This window comes from Mytilus trossulus, unplaced genomic scaffold, assembly GCF_036588685.1.
Source record: "Mytilus trossulus isolate FHL-02 unplaced genomic scaffold, PNRI_Mtr1.1.1.hap1 h1tg000050l__unscaffolded, whole genome shotgun sequence".
Classification (NCBI taxonomy): domain Eukaryota; kingdom Metazoa; phylum Mollusca; class Bivalvia; order Mytilida; family Mytilidae; genus Mytilus; species Mytilus trossulus.
The window spans coordinates 2,306,215-2,333,952 of NW_026963292.1; the positions used below are offsets into that span (position 1 = coordinate 2,306,215).

General features: G+C 32.0%; 1 protein-coding gene across 11 annotated transcripts in view; it reads left to right on the plus strand.

The window, feature by feature from the left end:
• Window positions 1-83: 83 nt before the first annotated feature.
• LOC134699294 (uncharacterized) overlaps window positions 84-27,738 on the plus strand; it is a 52,947-nt gene continuing 25,292 nt past the window's right edge. For 3 of the 11 annotated variants that reach the window (XM_063560893.1, XM_063560897.1, XM_063560900.1), the window contains exons 1-6: window positions 84-286; window positions 2,351-3,655; window positions 22,151-22,186; window positions 23,261-23,433; window positions 24,640-24,675; window positions 26,271-26,315. In XM_063560893.1, the coding sequence (XP_063416963.1) occupies window positions 2,855-3,655; window positions 22,151-22,186; window positions 23,261-23,433; window positions 24,640-24,675; window positions 26,271-26,315 (1,091 nt within the window). In that variant the 5' untranslated portion in view covers window positions 84-286; window positions 2,351-2,854. Of the gene's footprint in view, window positions 287-2,350; window positions 3,656-22,150; window positions 22,187-23,260; window positions 23,434-24,639; window positions 24,676-26,270; window positions 26,316-26,880; window positions 26,923-27,738 lie in introns of all 11 variants that reach the window. The other 8 variants (XM_063560894.1, XM_063560898.1, XM_063560895.1 and 5 more) reach the window with 4 other exon arrangements.

A 27,738-nucleotide genomic window follows, 5' to 3' on the forward strand; every position in this document is an offset into this window, starting at 1 on the left:
AAACATTAAATTCTAATATCACGTGGTATTTTGTAAACAAATTTCACTTGGAATTATCAATATTACGTTAAAGGTAAGAAAAAACGATTTTATGATTAGTGTTTTAAATGGTTTAGTGATTAAAGACGGAGAGATCATTTCATGATAAATATTGACAAATGTGAAGTTATTGTTACTTTTAAAAATCAACACCTCACTGTAGGATACAAATTTGACTTTTTAGTGAAATAGCAATTAGTGGTATTTGTTAGTTTAGTGGAAAGGTGAAAATTCAGGCTGATTTTGGGTAAGACATTTTTCTTATGTTTATTGTTTGCTATTTTATGTTATTTTCCCAACAATTTAGCAAAATACTTATAAATATGAAATTAGATTTCTCTTTTATTTGTAAATGAACTTGTGGTTCACCTACAATTCAATAGTGATACACGAACAGTCTTTCAAGTATGCACTGTGTCTACGTTAGCCGAAAGGAATCTGTGACGTACCCATCCTAATTACAGAAGTGGGAAATACAGATACGTTTTGTTAAAAGAAGTTCCTCTTCGAAAAGGATGTTCATGTTAAAAATATTGTATATATTCAGGGGCCGATCCAGTCATTTGAAAAAGGGAGGGTTCATTACCCAGGACAAAGGGGGTTCCAATTACATGTCCCCATTCAAATGCATTGATTGTAAAAAAAAAAAAAACCTCTGGATCCGCGCCTGATATTTTGCCGTGCACATCAGAGCGATACCAGAATTTTTCTTCTCATTATTACAAAATGAAAACGTTAAAACGCTCATACTATTTTTTGTTTATTTTTGCAAATATAAGAGATCAAGCTATGTTATGAAGTGCATCTGCCGTAGGCTTTTGAAATATCATACAGCTATGAAATTAGTATTGACAAAAGATAAGACATTAAAATTCTTATTGGATTTTCAAAAGCATATATAAGTGCAGTAAAACCACCAGGATCAATAAGAAACATAAAAAGATGCTGTCATATATGATTATAAGAATCATATGTATATGCTTTGTTAGTCTTGTATTATTTTAATTTTAGTTTCTGGTGTACAATTTAGAAATTAGTATGGCGTTCATTATCATTGATCTAGTATGTATTTGTTTAGGTGAAGGACGCCTCCGGGTGCGGGAATTTCTCGCTTCATCGAAGACCTGTTGGTGACCTTCTGCTGTTGTTGTTTTTTTCTTTTGTCGGGTTGTTGTCTCTTTGACACATTCCCCATTTCCTTTCTCAATTTTATTATACATTTGTAAGTTTACTAGGCTATAATTCTTTACTCTATAAATAAAAATACAGACAATGAAAAAAAGATGTCATACAAATGTAAGAGTCTTTATTTTTACTGCTCATCTTTATATGATTACACATTTGTAAGTAGCTATGTCTCTTTACTTTAAAAAGAAGCAAAAAGCAGAGGAAATTCTTTCAAAAATTAGACTTCAGCAACATTTTTTTTATGTCTGATAGTTTGTGATGGCTTTGTTGAATGGTACTTTGCAATAAGTAAAAAAAAAGTAAAACATATTGGGATTTTCCTTTTTTTCTTGAGACATAAAAAAAGAAATGCTGACTATGTGGGCTTTTTGTCATTGATAAAGGCCGTGCGGTGACCTACAGTCTTTAATATCTTTGTCAATCTTATAAACCTCTTTCACGAATTGCAGTCATACACCAACCTGCCTTTTACTTTCTAAAACTACGTACACTTTAACTTGTTCTTGTAAATTGCATTATGGACTATGATCTCAAGTTCATATTGCTTTCGGCCTACTTACATTTTAGTGGATTTTACCGAGAATTCGTTTGCATCCTACGTTAGATTGAATGTTCAGTCATTCGTTCGAAACATCTAAGGGATTTCCAAGAAATTTGAACTAGAAAGTTACAAAATTATCAGATGAAAGAAACTTTTATTTAGATACAATCTTATTAAAATTTAAAGGTATAATAAGAATTTTAAAACATAACCCGATTTCCTACGGCGATCAAGGCTGTAAACGGATTTAAATGAAAAATAACAAATATTTCATTCAATTTAATCTGAAGTGTTATCAATACAATGTTTCAAAAATGTATCATTGATATGCGATATTATTATGAAGTGATTGTGAATGTTTTCAACTAAAGTATAGGCTAATCTTCGACAGTGCAAAAGGATCGAAATTTACCCAAAAGAATATTTGTATTTAAAGGAAACCAAAACTGTCAAACGGTGGTTTAAGTGGGTATATGTTTACTTGTAGGATTAAATATTTGTTGATACAAGAAAATATCTGAATCTATGCACTCAAAAATATCAAGGTAATGTCATGACATATTGTTTGTTTGTTCATTGCAGGACATTAAGCAAACAAAAAGATGTACTCGAATGCTACGCCGAGGATTTGCGTTACGTAACCGTGGATTGGTTGGTCCGGAATACTACTATAACAAGTGAAAGGAAATTAAACATTTAATAAATTTTTGTCATCACCCCGTTTCTAGATTGTCAGAAATATTTACTTTTAAATTGTAAATTGTTCAGCAATATGGGAATATTGAAGTAGTCGCAAACTAGTTGCATGGTAATTGGATATGTCGGTTCTTTAAAGAGAAATATGAACTGTCTGTCTCACTTGAACTATGCAAATATAGTCAGAAGCCCTATCTAGAGAACAAACACACACACAAAGAAACAGAATTTACAAAAATTGTCAGATATTGTTTGATGAATGACAGTTGTAAATCCGCTGGACAAATCGATAGTTATAGACTTGTTATCTTTGTTTCGTTAATTTAAGATTTTGTATAAGGGTAATTTATCTAAATACACATTGTTAATAATTTGAAACAAATCGCCGAGATGGAATCTATTTTGAAAACTAGTTGTTCGGAAAAGGTGAATTCGAGGGCAATCAGTCCGCTGAGGAGGTGCGAGAGTTCATTAGCAAGAATATTTCCAAACATGTCTGAAATGTTGTCTCGAGAGGACCGAAACCAAATTTCTCGCTTAAATAAAGTAAAACGTCAACGATTACGTCCAAATCAAACTGTTTCCATCGATTCATCACCGATGATGATGCTTCCGAAGGCAAGAATCAGGACAGATTACAATCAATTGAACAGACGAAAAATGAGTGTGATTTCGGCAGACGATACATCGGGTCTCCATCTTTCTACAATTTCCGGTTCAGCCATTGTTTCAAAATCATTTTCGAAGTCTTCATTGCGAAATCATCATCACAGTAGCCGAAGTGATGTTGATAGTGGTATTGGATCGATGAGAAGAAGTGTGACGTTCGATGAAATCAGCTTTGGACGATCATCGTTTAAATCGATAGACGATATCGACGCAATATCGGACTTTGACCATCAAGAAAGTAAGGAAAGGGACGATCATATATACGAACCATACCCCGAAGGCAGATACAATGAAATGCCACAGTATGTGGACACATATAGTGATAATCAGTTTACACCTACTAAGTTCTCAAAGAAGAAAAAACAAAAACGTGTGCTTCCTGTATCAAATCCGGACACTGAAGAAAATCACGAAGCAAATTGTCCAATATGCAGTGGATTTAATAATCAAACGGCGAGAATGCAGAAATATTTCGGTAGTGTTGACGAATTTTTCAAATGGTTTTGGTCAAGATGGGGAAAGGTGAGTAATACTTTTTTAACGGTATAAGAATATTATATATCACATTTTCATTATTTTATTTAGAAATCAAATCTATGGAGATTGAGGCGTTCAAACTTGATGTTCTATAATAAATATACCGGATATATTTGTCACTGAACGTAAACACCAATTAACCAATAAGTCAATTTTAAAGGTTAAAAAGTTTTTAAAAAATGCAACTAACAAAAAAATCCTTAATCGTATATGATCTTTCTATAATCTATTCATGAAGTATATATTCGAACAATGTTACAGTCCATAATAGGATGTTATACATTGTACTCTTAAACTAATACTTTATCAGTTTCCTTTTTACATGTGAAAAGCACAGACAGTGAGTCTTTTGTCTGGAAAGACTATCTGTATACCTTAGTACTATATATATAGACAATTTTGTTTAAAGACAATTTTGTTTAAAGACAATTTTTTTCAATTATATAATAAAAGACAATTTTGTTTAAAGACAATTTAGTTTAAAGACAATTTTGTTTAAAGACAATATTGTTAAAAGACAATTTTTTTTAAAGACAATTTGGTTTAAAGACAATTTTGTTTAAAGACAATTTTGTTTAAAGACAATTTTGTTTAAAGACAAGTGTCTTGTGTTTCAAATGTGAAATGTTTCTTGAACGCTATAGGAGTGTTCTAACGACCAGATCTCGGACGATTTGCCATGTTATCAAATACAAATAGGCTTAGAAAATCGGATGAAAATGCCGATGATCGAAACGAACAGTTTAAAGTATTAGGTTCGATAAGGGCCGATTTTGGACTGCTATTTTGATGTAGCAGAAGCATTCTACTTTCCGGTATGCTAAAAGATTATATTTTCACAATTTTGTAAAACTGCTATATTTTGGGTCCAAAGAGGGGTCTAACGGAATCTACTCCTTTGCTTTTAGAACTTGTTTATTTAAGAAAAAAGTCCTTAGCAGAAAGTTGAATGAAAACAAGGCAATGCTTAGTGATTGCAAAAATGTTTTCCTGTTCTGATAGTTATAGTTAAAGAATGATGTAATTCTATTTAAATTTCCGAGAAGCGAACATAATATGGTAACACTCATAATATTAGCACGATCTTAAGGATTTTAAATATCAAGATGTTACGATTGTTCATTGTAGACAAGACACTTCTCCTTGCTCTTCAAATTGTCAGGGTTATCTATTTTAGAAGCATGTTAAGTGCTTCAATTATGTTTGATATGACGATTATAGAAAATTAATACTTCAGTTAAACATTTCGAATTTCGAAATGAGCGCATGACTGCGATAAAACAGTTTACCTCCGTGTATTGACACGGCGTTAAAAACTATGAAAACCAAACTCGTAAATCCGGGAGGCGGATTTAGAGGTAGACGCCACGCCTTCTATATACATGTATGTAGCCACATATGTGGTTAATGTAAAGATTTAAATGCAGTTTGCATTTGTTCTACCATAAACTAATTTTGCATTTTAGACATTGTCCGTCAATAGTCGGGCGCACCGTTATAACTCTTGCAGTACAGTACAAGCCCCTCTTTTGTCTGTTACAACCAGTTCACAACCAGTTCTTCATCGTTCGCTACAAGTCGAAATGTGATCTAACCACGGCGTCATCTCGTTCCGATCGTGGTGTTCATTACGTCCTAGTCAAACGGTTATAAAAAACCAGCATGGTTTTACCAGTTAACATCATTTTTCACCGCACTAAGTTGTGAACAAGATATGTAGAAGGATCATATGACCGGACCCTCTCCATCAGGTGATGATAATGTTTTATTACGGACTAGGTATATGTGTACATGTAAATCCCATTCTGCCCCGACCCGACCACGCCATAACACGTTCCTAGTACATTCCTAGTAAATTCAAGGTGACTACGTAAATTCCGTTCGTAGTACTCCCGACTCGTTTTCATTCTGTCTAAGGTTGGACGGAATGGTTGTAAGTATGTTTTGAACAAGCTCAAAATACAAGAACACTACTCCTGATCTACAAATTTCGAAAACTGTTGTAAAAAAAACTCTGTGTACACAAAGTGTAACCCAATAACCATGTTCATCTATTTCCTTCAGAACGAGTTTGACATGACGGAGCATAAATAGGAGACGGGATAACATCTTAAAATTGGTCAAATTTTGAATTATAAATCAATTTTGTACATAAAAAATGCGCAACGGTTTAGGTGTGATTTTCAAGTGTACATGCAATTGATGGTAGTTACGTTGCATATTTGAAGAAAATACAGCACTATTGCGTGGGTTGTTTGCTCTCACTTTTCTCTTGGTAATTATGTATTTATGCCATATAATTTATATTTCATGTACTTTTTAAGCACTCATTTGTCAACTTAATGTTGAATAATATGTACCATATACATTTTGTTTGAAGTCTCATTATGCCGACCTTAAGATTTTAGGATTGATATATGATTGTCTTATTTGTAATTGAGCGTCAATGTTGAGTGATTTTTGTCACATTTGAAAACAAAAGTGAATGGCACTAAATCGTATGTCTAATATTTTATAATCTGCTCTAGATCTGGGCCATATGTATATATGTAAGTTTTGAATAAGTGTTATTTTTGGTGACTTGGTAACCACGTAGGCTTTTTGCAATACGTATGAAATAATTATGATTTTTTTTATTTGTTTTGTTTCAAATTATATAATAATGTAGATAGACTTTTGATAATATGCCTGGTTATAAAAGAAACAAGACCAAATTGATATATAACAATTACGAAAAAAAAAATAATTTGACGGATGAGATATTCAACATCCATGTCTATTTATTTGACGACCATTTGATATCTGTAAGGAGAGGGGGAGATTTTTTGCGAAAACATTTCTTTACAGTTTTGTACTAATTTAAATTAAATCTTACATTTCGTGTTGCAGAATACTCATGAACACCCCTTTTCTGCATGGTTATTTATTTTCATGTCTTTTCATGAGTTCATGGGATTCATTTTGAAAATAGCCGGCACCCCCAATAAAATCAAATGGCTTTCATAAGCAATGAAGATCTGGTATTTCAGTTCAACTTTAAATTGGCTATACAGCATACCATTGAAACCGCAAACCGTGTGAATCTCTGTGTGTCTTACATTGAAAATCAAACTTGAAGTTAACCTTGAATCACGTGCCTTGAATATCAGAATTTTCAGTCATACTCTATGTAAGCGAAACATACATGTATCGATATTGTATATAAATGATTCTTTGAGTTGAGCTTTCACAAACCAGAAATGCCACATTTAAGACTTTATAATGTGTTTTATTTGAGCAATTCCAACAACAATTTGGACTTAAATTGATTTGTGTCTGCCGAATACTGGAAATTCGTATGTAATAATTGGGTCAGTTTTGTCTTGATGTATGTTGTACATATTTGCAGTTTTATCGGTTATTTTGTAAAAGTTAAAACTTTGAATCTGAAATGCTGGCTTATATCAAAGAAAACTTGATAAATATGTATGCATAATGATTTCTTGCATTTAATGTATCAAAAACAAAGTATATCGAATTAATACTCAACAAGTAATTTCCTACATATTTATCGTTATAAGATTGTTGTGACGTCACCATATGCATTAGTCAAGTCGTGTTTCCGGTTTTTCGAATAAATGCATCATCTGATACTGAAATTTGCATAAAATTATATCGACTTGTTCACGTTGTTTAATCAAACATTGAAAAGCAGACTAAATATTCATGTTATATAATTCAATTCACTCTAAGCTATAACTGTATTACATTATACATGTACATTTGCTAATTTAAGATTTCAGCTTACTACATGTACAACTGTTATTTTCGACGTGTTTACATGTACCTTGGTGGTAAAATTGGTTTAAACCGCCTACATAAAGTCACCCTACATGGATTCGTTGTTGTTATTTATTGTTGTTTGTTTGTTTGTCTCATCTTCAGTTTCTAGGAGCAGTCATGCATTGACGATTTGTGTGATCTGTTATACTGTCCAGCTGTTTGTATCTCATTTCTGCTTAACTTTAACAAAGTGTTCTATATACTAAATAAATTGTTTTCATTATTTTCATAACTATACACGCTTTGATAGATTCCAACTTTGTAAACTTTATATTTAACTGACTATTTGATTTGATTTGAAAACTCGCAATTTCTTTCCATATACATTGTTTCAACAGTATTTTCTCGGTTTTACGCCCCTTTTAATCAATTTTAAAGTCGCCTCCTGTGGATTCTATATAAACTCCTTATATATTCCAGTATTGAAATTTTGTATTTGAGCAAGACGTGCGTTTCGTCTTCAAAAGACTCATCAGTGATGCTCGTAGAAAAAAAAGTAAAGAAGGCCTAATCATTTACGTATTGACTGGGACCAAAAAATCCTAAAAGTTATGCCAAATACAGCTAACGATATTTTTGTGTAATGTTTTATCCCATTAATAAAAACAAAAGAAACGATACACGACTTTTTTTCAAATTAAAGATGAAGTTTTCCGTTTATAGGACCAATATTGAAAGTACTGATATTTAATGACCATGGAAATATAAATCCGTTTAAAAAACAAAACGCTTTTGCTTTTGCTTTCATGACGTCATTTGACAAAATTTACATAAAACGGCAATTTTGATTTAAAAACAGAAGTTCCAAATAATGATGCCAACCTCTCATTTAAGGGTAAAGAAAATGTTTGCCATCAATTCTTTTTAAATCGTACAGTTTCTTAGTTTTTTTGTAAAGCAAAGTTCGGCCCCACAAGAAATCGTTAAAATGTAAACATCATCAATTGATAAATACCCGGCTTTGACAGTAAAACGTGAAATTAAAAAAAAAAATAATCTTAAAATTAATCCGAAAGGTTCCAAATTTACAGTGTTTTGTTTTCATATGTACAACAGTGATTTTTTTTTTTGCCTTTTTTGAGAAAACAATGTTTCATCCCATTAGTTACAACAGGAACATAACTTGATTAGCATATTGAATACATGTATTTTAAAACAATTTTTTAAATTCATTTTGGTAAATTAAATTGTGTGTCGATTTTGTGTCAAACTTTCCGCAAAAATAATTTGCACCCTATGATCGTTAACTCGGAATTTAGTTACTTTCCTAAAGGTTTTGATTTTCATTAGCATGTGTGCATACATTGCAAATGAAAGCTTTTGGCAATAGTGTTATCTCATTTTGTTTAGTTTCAATATTTTTTGATAAATTTTATTCTTAAGTCGTGTACCGTTTCTTTTTGTTTACTAGCATAACATTATATCAAGATATTGTTTCGCTTAATTTCAAATTTCTTCTGAAATATGATAATTTAACGAAAGTTCTGGCGTAAATCTGAACGTGACAAATTATTAAATATTATGAGGGTTCGGTTGTTCATACACGTAATGTGTCGATTACTTCACAAATTATGTATTGGTTATGTTCCCTGTTGTGTATGAAATGGATTTGATCTCGGTTGTGATTTATGAATTATGTCAGTTCTATAAAAAAATATTTACTCGATATTTTGTTTATATTAACACGTCCCATCTTCTGACCTCTTTTTTGCTTAGAATTACGACAGTATAGTTACATTTTATGTATAAAACATGTGTAATTGACCAAATAAGTGTTGAATCTACGGGAAATCATATGAAAATAAACAAAAATTTTATTGTTATTTAAAAAGCCATGATCAAAATATTTATATTCGGTCGCGAATTATGCAATTTTATACTTAATCCTAAACTCGGACCACAGGGGGAAATTTTAGGATTGGTTGTTCATTATGTTGAGAACTTGTGTGCGCATAACTCTGCACGTAAAAGACGAATGTTTGACTTAGAAGAGTTGTCCAAAATTTCGAAAACTGTAATCGATTATTTGAGATGGAAAGCAGGAAAAATTACTAGCAATACAAGCTCTGTTGGTGACTTTCTGCTATTGTATGTTCTATGGTCGGTTGGTGTCTCTTTGACACATTTCACATTTCCATTCACCATTTTATCTATTGAATATTCATAGCCCTTAAATAACGATTATTACTAATCGTCGAGCTTTTGCCTTTTTAATATTTTACAGGAAGCGATGCAACTTGTTAGGATCATCTTGGTTTTTTTTTTATAAAAGTTAAAAGAAATGGTAAATTACTTAAAAGTAGCAGCAACAGGAAGTCAAGGTCGTTAAATCCCCAACCCGTAGTAGTAGTATAGTTTAAGCCCAAAATGGAACATGTATCTTATAAAAAAATAATATGCATGTAAATTCAAGAACATTATCAGTTATATTTTAGTTATCATTGTCAACAACAAAACAATGATATCTTGATAATAAATAACATATTACACTTGTATAAAAAGCAAAGCTAACTTATAAATATAAAAAAAAGAAGATGTGGTATGATTGCTAATGAGACAAATGTCCACAAAAGACCAAAATGACACAGATATTGAACAGCTATAGGTCGCCGTACGGCCTTCAACAATGAACAAAGACCATACCGCATAGTCAGCTATAAAAGGTCCCGATAAGACAATGTAAAACAATTCAAACGAGAAAACTAACGGTCTTATTTATGTAAAAAAATTAACGAAAAAAAATATGTAACACATAAACAAACGACAACCACTGAATTACAGGTTTCTTTTGTCTCGCATGCAGCAAAGACGTTTATATTTTATACCATTTTCATTAATGTTATTCCAGAGCTAATTTAAGCTGTAAATAATTAGTGGACATTTGTAAAGCTGACTTATAAAGGGTTGTTTTTTCTCGCATGCAGTAAGGACGTTTGAATTTTATATCTTTTTCATTAATGTTATTCCAGAATAAACTTTAGCTGTAAATAATTAGTGGACATTTGAAACTCTCTCAATCTTGATTAATTGTTGCTCGGTATGAGGTCTTTTCCATTTCCCACTACTTATAATTTGATATCTCGAACAAAATCAGAAATTATTTCAAAGTTTAAAATTGACCAATTAAGATGTCAACTTTATTAAGTTTGTCATTTAAACGTGTTTCTAGAGGTTATTTGAGTAAGTCTATATGTACATAAGTTGATAAATTACAATTATTAAAAAGTGTGGAAAGTAAAGGTCAATATAAATCTTCGTAAATTCAAAAAATTGGACGCGATCTCATTAAGGTCGTCCATCTCATGTATTTAAATGATAGTTCACGGTAAATTGTTGTTTGTTATTCGTAATGACTTTCTGTTTGAAGAATATTTGAGCAAAGACATTCATCAACTTACATTAGAATAAATAAACTTTGTTACAACTGTTTTTACAAATACATTACTAATTGCAACTACATTAGGCGTTCCTATCCGGTAAACAATTATTATACAGAAATTAAAGGCCACTTCTTCACAAATACAAATGTACGTGTACCTAAATGATTTATCTTTAAAAAAGCTTTCCGAGTGTCGCTGCATGTTACTTGTACTCTGTTTGGTAGTTATCTCACTGACAGTTATACTGTATGTCCTTGCTTTGTCCTCTTGTTTGGCTTTATAGATATTTCGATATGAGCGTCACTGGTGAGTCTCATTTAGACGAAACGCGCAACTGGCGTACTAAATTATAATCCTGGTACCTTTGATAACTATTATAATAGTATATTGTAGATAACATTTTATTTAAGGGTTTTTCCTCAGTCGAGTCTGCGACTTTTGTTGCAGAAAGCTCCCATAGGGATAGTGATCCGGCGGCGTTATCTGACTCTTTAAAAGCGTTCTATCTTAGAAGATGGAAGACCTGGATGCTTCATACTTTGTATACAGATGCCTTATGTTACGAAACTTCCGTCTGTCACATGTCTTTTGTCCTAAACCTCATTTTCAATAGTTCAGTGACTACTTGAAAATAAGTTAAGATTTTTTTTATAATGTTAATTTCTCTCTGATAGTGAGAAACAGGATAGCTATGTTTGGTATGTGCGTAACTAGCAAGGTTCTCATTCCCGTCAGACAGTTTTCACTTGACCTTGACCTCATTTCATGGATAGTGAACAAAGTTAAGGTTTGGTGGTCAAGTCCATATCTCAGCCACTATGAGAATATAGGTCTAGTACATTTGGATTATTAAAGGATGTCCAACTGACAGGTGTCATCTGACCTTGATCTCATTTTCATGGTTCAGTGGTTATAGTTTTTTTTGTCTTGGTCTGTTTATCTTATACTGTTTGCAATAGGTCTATATTTGACGTAAGGAATAATTGAATTCGAGTGAAAATTAAAAGATTTTTTTAGTATGCTCCATATTTAACAAAACGGCAAAATACAATCAAATTCTTTAAACTTATGTCAAATACAAGAAAACCAGTTCTGAAGAAACTTTGTTCTTTTATATATAAAAAAAAAAACATAAATATTTGTGTTTGTACTCATGGCTTGTAACTTATGTAACCTATTTCACTTGTTTTGTTCAAATCTGTATTGTTGTATTTTGTAATTGCATTGACTTTATGAGAATAAAATATATGAGTTTGGTCTGGATGTAAAATAAAACCCTGTTCTACTTAGTATGAGGTTTTCAAATCGCTAGTACAATAAATGAACGTCGAAGTTCAATAAGTCCAGAAAATCAATATTTTATTGATATGAAATCTTAAATCTGCCCAAATGTGCATGCTAAAAATATGTGCAAGCACATGACTTTGTATAATTATATGGTTTTCATAGAAGTAACGTCCTTGTATATACATGTAAGATGTTTTCCTAAAAAAATAGTCGAACATTAAACCGTTTATGAAATTGATGTAATTGATATTATTGGATATTATTTGGTGTTGTGTCATCCCACAAATTAAAATGAAATTCTATCAAATATTTAAATCTCATCTAATGTATTATGATTATATCTAATAGTGTGCTTTGCAATGTAAAAACATGACGATATTTTAATTGTACGCAATATGTTAACATGGTTAATGTACTAAAAATCAAAGTATGCAGTGGGATTTTAAATGAAATGAAAATCTCCTAGATAATTAGGTTATCTGCTAACAGTGAAATAAGATATAAGAACTTTAATATAATATTTAAGTTAAGTTTTAAGTTGTTTGTCCTTGTAGAAAATAAATCGATAACAAATTAGAGTTATCCCCCGTTTATTACTTTTAACGTCGTTTAATTCCGCTTGATTTTACCAAATAGTTCTAACTTTTCTATCTTTATTCTCAAATGGAAAATTTATAATATGGATAGTCATGTTGAGTGAAAGCTTAAAACTATAATCCGGTTACTAATATGATGTAATAGTTTTCACAATCATGATTATTATTATACTGTTTATTGTGTATTGCTCCAACGGTTAAAGTTATATTCAGGCTCTTGAAAGGGTAGATTGTACCACCAATAAAACATATGTATCTTTCGTTGGGAAATGCAGGAAAACTGTTCTTTACAGTTGGCATTTTGCGCTCTAATATCGTCAGCTGTACAGTGATGATATAAAACGTAGAACTATGCGAACTGGTCATGGGTAGGCAGGCAAGCTCGTTAAAAGTCACCCTCATCTATAATCATGTACTTATTAAACGATTCCATTAGCAGTATAGCGATAAATAATGATGTTAATCAACCAACGATAATATTTGAAGGAAACTTACTGAATGTGTTTGCTTTACCATTAAATCCTAATGGAAATATTAATGGAAATACAACTTTATGAAAATTCTGCAACACATAATGCATGAAATGGTTGGGTAAAGAGAAATATATGTAAGAGTCATTGTCGCGGGAAAAGGGAATCCTCCTCCCTCCGAATTTCAAATTTAAACTATATTTATACATATTTTTGGTACAAACCTGGATTTTATTTTATGAACCAGGAATTTTAAAACTAATTGTAAGTTACACGTAGGTGCGTTTGTGCTTCTTGGTGCATACATAGATGTATGCACACAGAAAACGTATTTGATCTACGGTTTACTGAAGGAGTGGTCTACACCCATCTGAAATAAACATGGCGTATCCATATTATAGCTCTAGCAAATCAAAATAACATAGGTGGTTTGATATATAAATCCAGGATAGATTTCATTCTAACAACAAACTATGGTCATTGTTTATAAATAAAATTCTACAAGAAATGGCTCTGTATGCTAGGTTCCTTCAAGTTAAAAGTTTATTTTGGAAGTGAATTATTGATTTGTTTTTTTTTCCAAAATTAAACGGCTCCATTTCATTTTTTTTTGCATATTTATAAATATATTTTAAATTTTTCGAATATTTAGTGGGACGAAGTTCTCTAGGCGTGGTTTTAAATCGTTTAAGATTGATGACCAGTTGTGTAAATACTGCACCTTGCTAAAATATTTAAATTTTCAAGCATTAAAACAGAGTGGGAAGAAGAATGTTAGAGGAATCGGTTTGATTCATATAAGAGGGTCTATGTTTGGGTTTATACATGTTATCGCGAAAAAAGTCCTTATAAAGAACAGAGGATAATGAATTGAAAATATAAAGAATAGCAAAGAGAAAAGTAACACACAAATAGATGAATACAGAAATAAAGGATCCTTTTATTTAATCATACCCTCATTTGCTCTTAAAAAGTATTTACCAAATCAAAAATTTGAGGGGACTTGGTGCCTGAGTTGTCTAAGTAGTCCGGGTACGGGAATTTCTCGCTACATTGCAGACCTGTTGGTGACCTTCTGGTGTTTTTTTTCTATGGTCGGGTTGTTGTCTCTTTTACACATTCCCCATTTCCATTCTCAATGTTATTCATCAACCATCGTCAAGGCAGTCACTGAAGCTGTGAGTAAGAAACAGAAAAATTGGGCAAGATGTGTTCGACTTAAGTGTGCTGTTGCAGTAGGCAGGATGGTATAAGTAGTTCATTTTCAGTGATTATTAGCCAGTCAACATTGAGGTTAGTGAGTTCGAACCTCGTTAGATGCATGTAGTTAGACTTCAGTTTAGCAAGTCATTGATTGTGATTGGAAGTTCTCCGTCGAGATTCTTGGGTTCTCTCGTGTTATTTTAGCTTGCTTCGCCAATACGAAACTGGTCACCGTTATAAAATTAAGTGTGTCAAAAGTGGCATTAAACATCAAAAATCAATCAAAAAGTGAATGGCATCCGAAAGACGATATAAAGAAATCAGTAAAAATAACAGGAACAGTTAAATACGCATACGAATGGCCTGTTATACATGCCCTTATTTTAGTGTACCCAAACTTGTCATATTCATAACTTTACGTCCGTCAACATCAATGAATGATAATATTTATTGATTTATACTATCTTGCGTGTTGATTTGAAGTGCAATTTGAAGGGTTGGACTAAAGACGTAAACGGAAAGTAAATACGTTGTGGCTCAAAGTCAATATTTGCATTTTCAATTATATATCAAAATATTTTGTCTGCGAAGATAACGTTTTATATGTGATCACACTTGGTATCTTTGTAATCATGATAGTTTATTGCAAGTACATAAATGTAATAAATGCTGCTCTTTAAACTGTGCATAAACATGTTTCATTTCTTGTATTTTATAACAGTAAAGTATAGAGAGGTTTCGATTAAACATAACAACAATGATTTAACAAAAACGGATCGAAAGTTATTTTAAAAACTAACGGATTTCAATTTCAAGATTTCAGTTGAAAATTGATCTGTTTAACTAAAGCGCAGATTGATTTCTTTATAAATATGTATCAACCTTTAAATTACAATACAATACGTCCTTTGTGATATATCAAAAGGGATATCAGTAATTGAAGAGATACAATTTTGGATTCACGTCCGTTTACTGGTCCCGTCGATGAAATTGTATTGGTAAATATTCCACTGACGATGCAACTTGCTCTTTGAATAGACCAGTTTCATTCGTCTTTTATATATTATACAAAAGAAGATGTGGTATGATTGCCAATGCTCGAGATAACTCACCACAAGAGATCAAATGACACAGATATTAACAAGGTCATCGTACAACCTTCAATAATGAGCAAAGCCCATACCGCATGGTCAGAAATAAAAGGCCCAGATGTGATAATAAATTAATGTGGGGAAAATTGTGTTTGATTTTGTAGAGTGCAAGATCCCAATTACAGTATATAAAAGACTTATACCACTGTCCCAGGTTAGGAGGGGGTGGGATCCCGCTAACATGTTTAACCCCGCCACATTATTTATGTACGTGCCTGTCCAAAGTACGGAGCCTTTAAGTTCAGTGGTTGTCGTTTGTTTACGTGTTAAATATAAAAAAAGAAGATGTGGTATGATTGCCAATGAGCCAACAATGGACCTTTTATAGCTGACTCTGCGGTATGGGCTTTGCTCATTGTTGAAGGTCGTACGGTCACCTATAGTTGTTTTAATGTCTGTGTCATTTTGGTCTGTTGTGGACAGTTGTCTCATTGGAAATCATACCACATCTTGTTTATATTAATGTTTGGAGAATTAATATGTCATTTCAATATTACATCATGTCTTCATAGGATAAATCATATTCGCCCAAAAAGACATTTCATTTCACTATCAAACAATAATTCACAATAGAAATACGGTAGTGTTCTTTTTTTATTTTTTTTTAAATATAAATTAAATTACATGTTATATATATTTGATCTTTGAAATAACTTATAACATTTCTGTTTACAATACATTTTCTTTTAAATAAAAGAAAATATGTAATTAAAACCGTTAGAAAATTGTTTTTCACAAATCTTTTTAAAAGTCAATAGTGTTACCGAGATAAATTATGTTTTTAATTATTGTTACCTGTCGAAGGTGTGATTTTCAATAATTACATGTATTGATCCGTGCATATTTAGTAACTCTGATTGTTACAAACAAAACGTAATTTATTCATTGGAACAAAAGGTTGTTGATAAATAGAACACTAGAAATTTAATCAGTCGTGGTCCGGCCTTGTGAAAGGGGATGCCCAACGAACCTGGCCAAATTTTAATCTTGATTGAATCGATTTTAAGCTTATTGGAAATATTTAAAATGTCAGTATGAAAATATTTTCTTGTGAAAAGTTTAAGAAGATTAGAAATAATTGTATTACGACTGGCTTCGTCTAATGATCGGATTATCTAAATTCAATATCTACCATTATGCCACTCGTGCATGTCATGTCGAAGGAATAAGAGCCCCAGCGTTGTTTTAACGGTAAATAAAAGATTCATTTGTTATTGATGACGGGATACAACAACGGAACGGAACTGATTTAATGATACGGAGATTCATCTGATTGTGAAAAAGAAGTCGTTTAGCTTATTGACTAGAGCCAATTGTGTTCAGGAGTGCTTTAATTGATTATCAGATATGCTTGAAGAATTTCTATTTGAATGGTGATGTACGAATAGATGCATAAACGTTACATATTTCATATCGAATTTCAATTGATACATTTAAATTTTGACTTGTGCTAGGTAGCATTCATTTAAAATTTTGATCTGTTCATACAATATATATTAATATCTTAGGACTGTTTAATAGTTTGTACGTGACTCATGTTAGTGGATAGGCGTGTGTTGTTTTTCGTTTTATGTTATGGATTTCGTGGTTTTTAATGGATATACGTGTAAAGTTTACATAAAATAATGAAACGCTAACTGATTGTATGTTTAACGACACGACACTGCTTTTAATTTAAAACATGGTGTTCGAAGATTATCACGAAGGCCTTGCCTGGATTGCTGACGGTTATAAACATAAATTATTTGCAAGTGATGCTAGGAAAAGTACAGAAGTCTTGCCACAGGATGATTCGTTTGTTCTTCGATCGTCCGAGAAAACAGATACCTATGCTGAACTCAGGATAAAACCACCAAGTCCGCTACAGAAACACGTGAGTAGAGCTAGAAATCAAAGACCTGGTACAGCTCCTCCAAGTTATGGAGGAAGAAGGACAGAAAGACCATGGAGCAGTAAGAGTAACAAATCTCGTCTGTCTAATGAATCACCGAGGCCACCAAACCAACCTCGAATTCGTAGTGCAGGGTCTGTTGTAGAACGTCACAGAGTTGCAGCTCAGATGAGAAGTGGGTTTACACTTGTCAACAAATTATACGAAGACTGCCAGCGACGACAGAACATAAACCTACACCCAGCGAGTCCTGCTCCTGATTATCGTTATTTCGATAGACATTCTCGGTGCCATGATTACACGCACATGCACGATATTCTGTTGCACGACCGACCTCAGACTGCATGTGACTTGGAACCATGTTCCTTACATTCACGGCCTGTATCGGCGATGTCCAATTACTCTCGGACATCAACGCCAACGGAAGAACAAATAGATACAATGAAACAACCGAAAAGATATATCAATTATCATCGACCAAGGACGGCTCCGTCAATGGTAGGTTATTTCTTACAATTAGATATGAGCTGCAATTTGAAATGTCCAAATTACAAATTATAAGTATGATGGTCTCAATTTGAATTGGATGGCCTTTGTTCTGATTAAGTTTACATTGAATGATTGTTCTTTTTTCACTACGCCCATTCTTCATCTTCCTCTTTAAATAAAAATCACAGTCCGTGGTAACAGTGCCGAAATATGACAGTTATCAAAACTTTGTATTATTTTGACTGAATGAAAAAAAAAGCTTCAAATACCTTAATCTTTCAACAACTTTATGCACAAATCTACATTATTCGTTTTTGTACCCGAATATTAAGGAGGTTCTTTGGGATGTTTTAGACCCACATATAGACACTTGTTGGTGAAATAATGTAAAGGCTAATTGTTTACTTTAACTTTAATACTACATTGTATTCATTAATGAGGGAAATATATTTAACATGAATAATACATTCATATTATAAAAGGGATTTCAATAAACATGGTCCTAACAGACCTAATGCTTGCGCAAGTCAATTAAATATGACTTTTACTGATATGTAACAATACAAGTTTATCGCAAACAAAAAAACAAACAAATAATTTATTTTCGCATGTCTGATAAGACCTCGGAAGTGCATTAGATATTAACTATAGATACTATAGCAATGCACAAACTGTAATAAACTTGCTGTCGAACATACAATAAGTGCATTGAAGTTCAGGGCTATTGTATATATATGGTATACGTATAAAAACTAATTGACAACTACATATATTAATGTTACGTAATCTCAAGCTATTGTTCGTTTCATGTCAAACAGAAATAGATTTAGCGCACATTGCCAACTAAATGGACTGTTTGTGGTCTTAACAATGCCTACCCCACACGGAATATTTAAACTATTTTAATATAGATACTATTTGCGATACATACGTTATTGTCTCTATATGGTCTATATGAAGAACACATCGATATATTTAAAACTATAAACAAATTTTAACATCTTAATAGTGCATGTAGGAATTATAGCTTGCATGTTGATTAAAAGTAAAATTGTTTGGGATCTGCCCGATCAGGCGTAAACGAATATATTGGTGTTCAAGATCATGAATTTCTTGAATCGTTCAGCTTTTGTATAGTTCTTATCTTAAAGTCGTGCTTTTTAAAATAATTTTAAATAGTGTTACCACTTTCATTGCCTAATCAACCCAATTTGTCGGGCCAACGTATTGACTGGAAGGATATTTTTTATTCCGTGGGTGGGATGGATGAACACAGCTTATCTTAATGTTTGCTGGAAATTTGAAGGGTGTAATTGTCTATGCCCTCTTTTTCTAGTTTTGTCACTTTGATTTGAAATTTGTGTAGTCGACTAAGTATGTCCTAGCTTTACTTACAGATACATGTATTGTCATTTTGTTATTGTTTTTTAGTGGTACCTTTGTCTTTTTTTATGTTTTTTTTTCAATCATTTGTAATGAAATATGTCTTTTGGTCTCCTTTTTAGCTCACCTGGCCCGAAGGGCCAAGTGAGCTTTTCTCATCACTTGGCGTCCGGCGTCCGTCGTCGTCCGTCGTCGTCCGTCGTCGTCCGTCGTCCTGCGTCTGTCGTCGTTAACTTTTACAAAAATCTTCTCCTCTGAAACTGCTGGGCCAAATTAATCCAAACTTGGCCATAATCATCATTGGGGTATCTAGTTTAAAAATTGTGTCCCGTGACCCCGCCAAACAACCAAGATGGCCGCCACGGCTAAAAATAGAACATAGGGGTAAAATGCAGTTTTTGGCTTATAACTCAAAAACCAAAGCATTTAGAGCAAATCTGACATGGGGTAAAAATGTTCATCAGGTCAAGATCTAACTGCCCTGAAATTTTCAGATGAATCGGACAACCTGTTGTTGGGTTGCTGCCCCTGAATTGGTAATTTTAGGGAAATTTTGCTGTTTTTTGTTTCTATCTTGAATATTATTATAGATAGAGATAAACTGTAAACAGCAATAATGTTCAGCAAAGTAAAATCTACAAATAAGTCAACATAACCAAAATGGTCAGTTGACCACTTTAGGAGTTATTGTCCTTTATAGTCAATTTTTAACAATTTTTCATAAATCTTGGTAATCTTTTACAAAAATCTTCTCCTCTGAAACTACCAGGCCAAATTTAAACAAACTTGGCCGCAATCATCATTGGGGTATCTTGTTTAAAAATTGTGTGGCGTGACCCGGCCAACCAACAAAGATGGCCGCCATGGCTAAAAATAGAACATAGGGGTAAAATGCAGTTTTTTGCTTATAACTCAAAAACCAAAGCATTTAGAGCAAATCTAACAGGGAGTAAAATTGTTAATCAGGTCAAGATCTATTTGCCATGAAATTTTCAGATGGATTGGACAAACTGCTGTTAGGTTGCTGCCCCTGAATTAGTCATTTTAAGGAAATTTTGCCGCTTTTTGTTATTATCTTGAATATTATTATAGATAGAGATAAACTGTAAAGGGAAACAATGTACAGCAAAGTAACACCTAAAAATAAGTCAACGTGACCTAAATGGTCAATTGACCCCATAAGGAGTTATTGCCCTTTATAGTCAATTTTTAACAATTTTTATAAAATTTGTAAATTTTAACTAACATTTTCCACTGAAGCTCTTAGGCCAAGTTCAATATAGATAGAATGATTGTAAGCAGCAATAATGTTCAGTAAAGTAAGATATACAAACACATCACCATCACCAAAACACAATTTTGTCATGAATTCAAATGCGTCCTTTGTTTAATATTCACATAGACCAAGGTGAGCGACACAGGCTCTTTGGAGCCTCTAGTTTTCTATGACAATAAATTCGAAACAACTTGTTAGAGTTTATACGTTTACCATCAGGCCAGTTTAAAACTGAAATCCTAGTTTATGTTTTTTCATAGGATTGGTTGCAACACACGGCTGTTGTAAAAGTTGACAAAAACATTATGTCAAACAAAAAAAGCTACGACTCATTTTACTTTGCTAGATATTAAATTGCTGGGGACATTCACGAAATGTTCCGTCATAATAAGTTATTGTCTATTAATTATACAAAATTTGGCATCATTATACAATGTTTATTCCACTATTAAAACCTATTATTGTATGAAGTTCAAGATTTAATTACAGCGTATTGAAAAGTTATGGGTATTGTTATTTCAGCAGATTAAACATAATATGGGAAATATATAATTTTTATTACGAGTACTAGAAAGGTACATTTAAATAATATGAATGAAAATTCGTGACATTTACCTGTTTGTATTACTTACTTTATATTGAAATACTCATATTAGTGAAAATGTAGATACACAATCAATACGATTTAATATTTTATTAAAATATACACAAACATGTAATAAAATTGAAATCTCCATTTTGTAGTTAACTTCAAATATGTTTCTCAGACTTTAAAGAATATTCTGTGTAGACAAATTTCATTCGTATAATATACATGTATAAATTTTCTCAGAATGAAATTATAAACGTTAAATGGACATACATTTAAAATATTGCTTTTAAATATCCATCATTAGAATGGAGAAAAAGAGAGAGACACGATACAAATAGGGCAAATGATGATAAAAAGTCCAGCGAAAATATACAATTTCATTGCAAAACAAATCTATTTGCTTAGTTTTTAAAACAAAACTATTTGTTCCGGTTTTTAAGCAAAATTATTTGATAAGCATTCAAACCCAAACCTTTTGCTATGGTCTTAAAACAAACCAATGTTCATGGAATGAATATATAAGAAGTAAATTAAACGCCTATAGACTGTAAACTTGGTGGGGAGTTACATGTAGATATTGATTATTTCGCAGATACGTTTGTAGATTGTAGTACAGACGTTCGCCACAATCTATATAAAAAAAAGATGTGGTATTATTGCCTGCTTATTTTACTATACTTCCATCACTTGATTGTATGACTTGTTTGATAGCAGTATCGTTGAATAATACCCTCAGCACCCTCTTTGGTGGGTATACTAATTTTCGATATTTTGTTTTATCCTAAACTGATGTTATATGTGATATAGATGTACTATGTTTGGTCGTTGAAACGGGTTTATCTGCGAATGATGTTATCCCCTTCCAAATCTACCATGATCACAGACTAATGACTATATTAAACGTATGATAAAATTTTAACAATATGCATTTGTTTTACAGGGATCAGAAGGAAACAACTTTCAACGAAGAGGTTATGTAAGTAACATCATATATTATGAATATAAAATCTTAAACTGATTCATTTAATTTAGTTTATTTAATTGGATTATGATATAATATTTAATATGTTCGGTCATTTAGTGTAACTTTTTTTTTAATTATGTATGAATTGCCACAACCTACCTGTAATAAGACCTTCGAATGATGTAATACGCATATATACTGATATTAAGATTTCGATATTCTCCGGTAAAATATGTCTCGAGTTAGTTCCAAAATCAGCCTAATCAGCGTACCACACATACTGTTTTGGTCAAAGCGAAGATTATTTTCGTTCATTCCACACTAAAACTAAAATGTTTCCCGTAAAAACTATTGAGTATCGACTTCATAACTGTAGGTGATCATTTTTTGACGTCATTGTATTTGACATTAGCTGTAGGACGCTTGTCAAATATAATTTTTATATTTCTGTCTTTTTTTACATAAAAGTCTGCATTAGTTGGAATTTAATTTATAAGGGTACATTGTACTTCCTGAAACTAAAGTGGCAAGTCTAAGATTGTTCTCATATTCAAAGGTGAATAGGGAATAGAACTGTGGTCACTATACATGTAGGTCTTCGTTCAACCGTCAGTACAACCTTTTCCAAAGTGTGAGGAGAGCGACACGCTCTTTGTAAGTTAAGAAAAATTGCAACAACTCAATTGCAACAACTCTTTTGGGGTCCGTTGTTAACCTGTCCCTATACAATATGCCCTCATTACCCAGTGAAAGTCTAGATTTCCCCTATCTTTATTCCTGACAGCCTCTATTACAGAACCTACCTGTATTGTACAGTACTGTATTTATTGTAAATGTGTCCTGTCTTCCTGAACATGCATGAAATAGTCGCAACTGGACGTCAAGCAACCGACAATCAATCAGTATATTCAATGCCAGTTTTCTTGTTGAAGTTCGGTTGTTCTCTTCCTGCACTCCGACTTTCTCCACCTACAAATGTATACAAATGGATTTTCCATAAGTGGTGTTAGGACCCCCCAAAAAATTAATGAAATAAAATAAAATATATGTTTAAATAATGAAACATCTATTATATGTTATTAACAGGGCTTACAAGGATATAGACCTAGGTTCTGCAACATCGTTAAAAGTATGCAGTTACATTCAAGAGAGGGTCGGGATATGTCTCCGTGTACAGGGGACTCTGGGTTCGATGAATTTGATTATTTCACAAAAGACGGGAGGATGATAAACCGGTGGAGAAAAGAAAGTACAGCAAGGTAAATTTAGATCGAGAACGTTTTACTCCTAGAATACTTGAATATTGCTTATCGAATTAAATTGATTAAGGATATAGGGCATTAGCTAGTGGTTACTTGAAATAGGAAGGAAGTGTATTTTTATATTAATCTATATTTGTAGACTTATTTCTATAGTTATTTAATGCTTTTAATATCTATGGTTAAGCAGTCGAAAGATGCCTTTTGTCAAATATGTTGGTTTGAGATTCTCGTTCACCGAAGATTGTCCGATTCCAAATGGATTTTATGATCTTGTATCACAATGTATTGACCTGTTGATTTTGAAGAGTTTATTAAATGATGCTGATCTTTCTTCAAATGATGAAAAAATCTAAACTTTAAATGATGAAGTACCAAAGATTAAAAAACTTACAGTTAAAATTCTAACTTAAATATTAAAAAAATATTATTGAAACCAAACAAACATCAATCATGATCTTGACTTTAATGAGCATTTTATCTCTTAAAAAAGTGAAAGAAAATGTTCTGTTATACAAAGGTAATTTTCGTTTCTCTGTTCCGTTCGAACCCATTGATTTTTAAATACCAATCGTTATATTAAAGATATTTAATGTGCTAGCTGTTCCAGAACAATATTTTTATAGTTCCTTTCGTTTTAATTTGATAAATAGTTTCCGATAAATTTAATAATTATGGGCTTTTATAAAGAGAACATGTGATCATATCAACCTTTCTTTGAATAGGGTTCTATATTAATGGCCAAATTACTCTTAAATAATTTGAAATTTTATTTTGTTCTGTGGGAAATTGCTATATTTCTAATTAATCCAAAGTTTTCAAAACCCAATTATATAGAGTAAGATGTACATTTAAACATTAAAATTGAGAGTGAAGGCTTATTATTTGAAGCAAAGCAAACCTGAAATTGCTATACAGAATCTTTACTGGTGAAATAACCAGTTTTTGTTTTTTTTATGGCGATTCTGAACAAATTTGTTTTCAAGCAGTTTATTGTTAGAATTGTTCTTGGAGTTCTGTAAATGATATCTTATCTGGTGTTGATTTCATGAATATTGAATGTTGCATATTCACATTGACGATGGCATGAAACTTCGAAGAATATTTGTAAAATATGCCATCTACATCTAGTATGGGAAGTAACTCAAGTGACGGAAAAAAAGTTCGTTTTTCACATTCATTAGATATTCATATACCTGATTTCAGCTATGACGATGAAGGCAGTGACGTTTTTGAGCAAGCGTAAGTGTATCGCGTCCTAACCAATATTGCGTTTCGTTTTAACATTCCGTAAAATTAACATTCATTCACTACTTTTTATAATTACCCATAGTAATTTAATCACTGTTGAAAACATAACAAATTTACATACAATACCTACCAATATGTTGTTTACTAATATTGCATACTTTAGTACTAACAATATTTGTTTAGATTTTAACCATGTCTTAAAATAGTGCATAACTTTCCAAAAATGCGTGTGGAATCCATTGAAACTTAACTTGAAAGGGTCAACACTATATTCTACGTTGAAAATGGTCGTTAATCAGATACACATTTGTACAGGGAGACTGATTAACTTTACTGATTTTTAATATTTTTACCGAAACAGATTCACAGTGACTGCATGTGTTTAGAAATGCTATTGAAATTTCTATTTACTTCCATTTGATTAATTTCCGTGAAAAAGAACGCCAAACCAAGAATTATATTAGAAATAGACGCAGAACAATCCCAAACTACATGTAGATATGTTGTGTAAAATTGAGAATGAAACTTGGGAATGTGCCCCTATCTAAATTTTGATTCATTCTTAAATAGCAAAGCCGATCGTCATACAAGAAATGCCTTAGACTTGTGGCTATCTTTGGGAGAGGACGAGTATGGGAATCGAGTTAATTTCAGACCAAATTACATGTTTGGCTTGTTCAGGTGACCGAAGTGTGCTTGTGATGGAATTTGCAAAGTTTGCCGCACGGTGCAGTTTCTTGTATGCAAATGTATGCAAATGAGTTTTTGCATCCAAAGAAGCATACAGTGATGTGTACAGTTACCAATATCACATTTGCTTATTGAACATTGTATTCAGGTCTACACGAGCTACATTTCGGGAATGGGTTAAATCACATGGCTCTTATATTTTTTGCAGGATTCTCGTCTTTATCCGTAAAGGATTAACACATTTAAACTAAACGGTCATACATTTGTTTCATTATATACACTTTTTCATACTTTCATATGTTATGGTATACTCTGTGTGTTTTAGCTTACACGTTTTGTGTGGATGTTAAATTGATTGACATATATATATTATTTATTTTATTGTGTACATGTATCGTTACTTGTAACGATCCAGCGCCCTCGTGGGAAAAATCGTTGACTATTATTCAGACGTTTTATATATATATATATATATATAAACGAGTCTAAATTGAAAACTACGTTCAAACCAATATGATACATGCCCAAACAAAAAATATAAACGAGTCTAAATTGAAAACTACGTTCAAACCATATATATATATTGACTTCTTTCATTACTCATATAAAGAGTAAAATTCATTCTGAGATTTCAGCAATATTATCGGGCTGCATTGAATCAAGTATATACTATGAAACTATAATAGTTTTCAGTTTTTTAATTATATTAAAAAATGAAACTGATCATATGCAACTTAATTTCATGTCATTGGACAAAATAATGTGACGTCATTACCTTGCTGAATGATAAAATTGAAAAATTCTACATACAAAATGTTGATTTAGAGTTTGCTGAATTTACATAATATGCATGTACGAGGCTTTGTTATTTCATCTTCGACATTTTTGTTCAACAGCTCCATACCAGAACACCCTGAGGTTATTAAACAAGATGATTTATCGTAAGTCGAACACATGTTCATTTCGCACACTTCTTCGACACATGTGTACCTATGTTGTGTTCACCATTTTTGTTTTATATCTCCAATATATACATTATTTTTTTTTCTATGCTCTGTCTTATTTTTATATCAAATGTACCCACTGCACTACTGATATATTGTTTCTCTTATTATATGTACGTGGTATATCACTACAACTTCTTGATTTCACAATGGTATTATTACAACCACTTTTTTGCAGTTTTGCATATTATCTCCTTTGTGTTTTTTTCTTTGTTTTGCCATTATCACATAATCACTCAATTTTAATCATTCTTTCTCCCTTTTCTACCATATAGTCTTTTTTGAGGTTATTCTTTCTTCAATCCTATTTTTATTAGAATTTGTATCTGGTAATTCATGTTATATTCGATGCCAAACACTGAGTTATGAGAAGTAAATTTTATTATAAACTGTCAGCATTCATATATTACTATGGATGTAGCTAACGAATTTTTCCAATAGTACTGATTTTGCATTATTTGCAATAGCACTCCAAATCATTGTGTATTTCGATATCGTTTAGTACAATACCAGAAGACTCTGAATTCATACGAGACGTATTTTCGTAAGTCATGCACGCTCGACAATACCCACACCATGTATATATTTAGTTATCATCTTTGTAAATACAAATATTCAACCATTTCGAAATGTATGCATGCATGCTTTTATTTCATAACCGATATTTACTGCAGAATATTGAAGCTTCAAGTCTGTAAACAATTATGTACATATATAGTTTTAGCCTATTGAAAATAATTAAGTTTCAATCTCCATCTAAAAAACACGTGTAATGTATCTTTTATTTGAATGTTTTGTGTTCATATACTTTGAACCAGTCACCTATATTTTTGTAAATATCTCGTTATTGTATCCTAGTTTCAATTATCGGTTATGACTTTTTTGCATAAAGTTTAAGATATAATATTATATTGTGTTGTCAGTATGATTCTGTGTATAGCCTTGTGTAAATTCTATGTTACCAACGCGTCGTATATTGGACCAGTCTAAACGCAGCTTCTGTTCAATAAAGCGGTTTGTTTTCTTTATTGGCTAATTGGTCAAAAAACAGCTACCAAAAGAACAGCGTAATTTGCATATTATGTAGATTTATACGTATTTTTTAGGGCGAATTTGAAAATGTTTGTACCCTAGCTTATTCAACATATTCAAACATGCTTTTTATCTAACCACATTCTGTAATTTATAAAGTAGTAACACAATATGTTACAGTATTCAGGTTTCATAATGTTTGAGATATAATACAGCATACTAGGCTTCTTATCTTGGAAAATACATATTTTCTATAATCAACTTCAGTTGATGTTCTATGGAGGTACAATCTAACTAGCGATCCCATCAAAATAAAAGGTCCGGAATC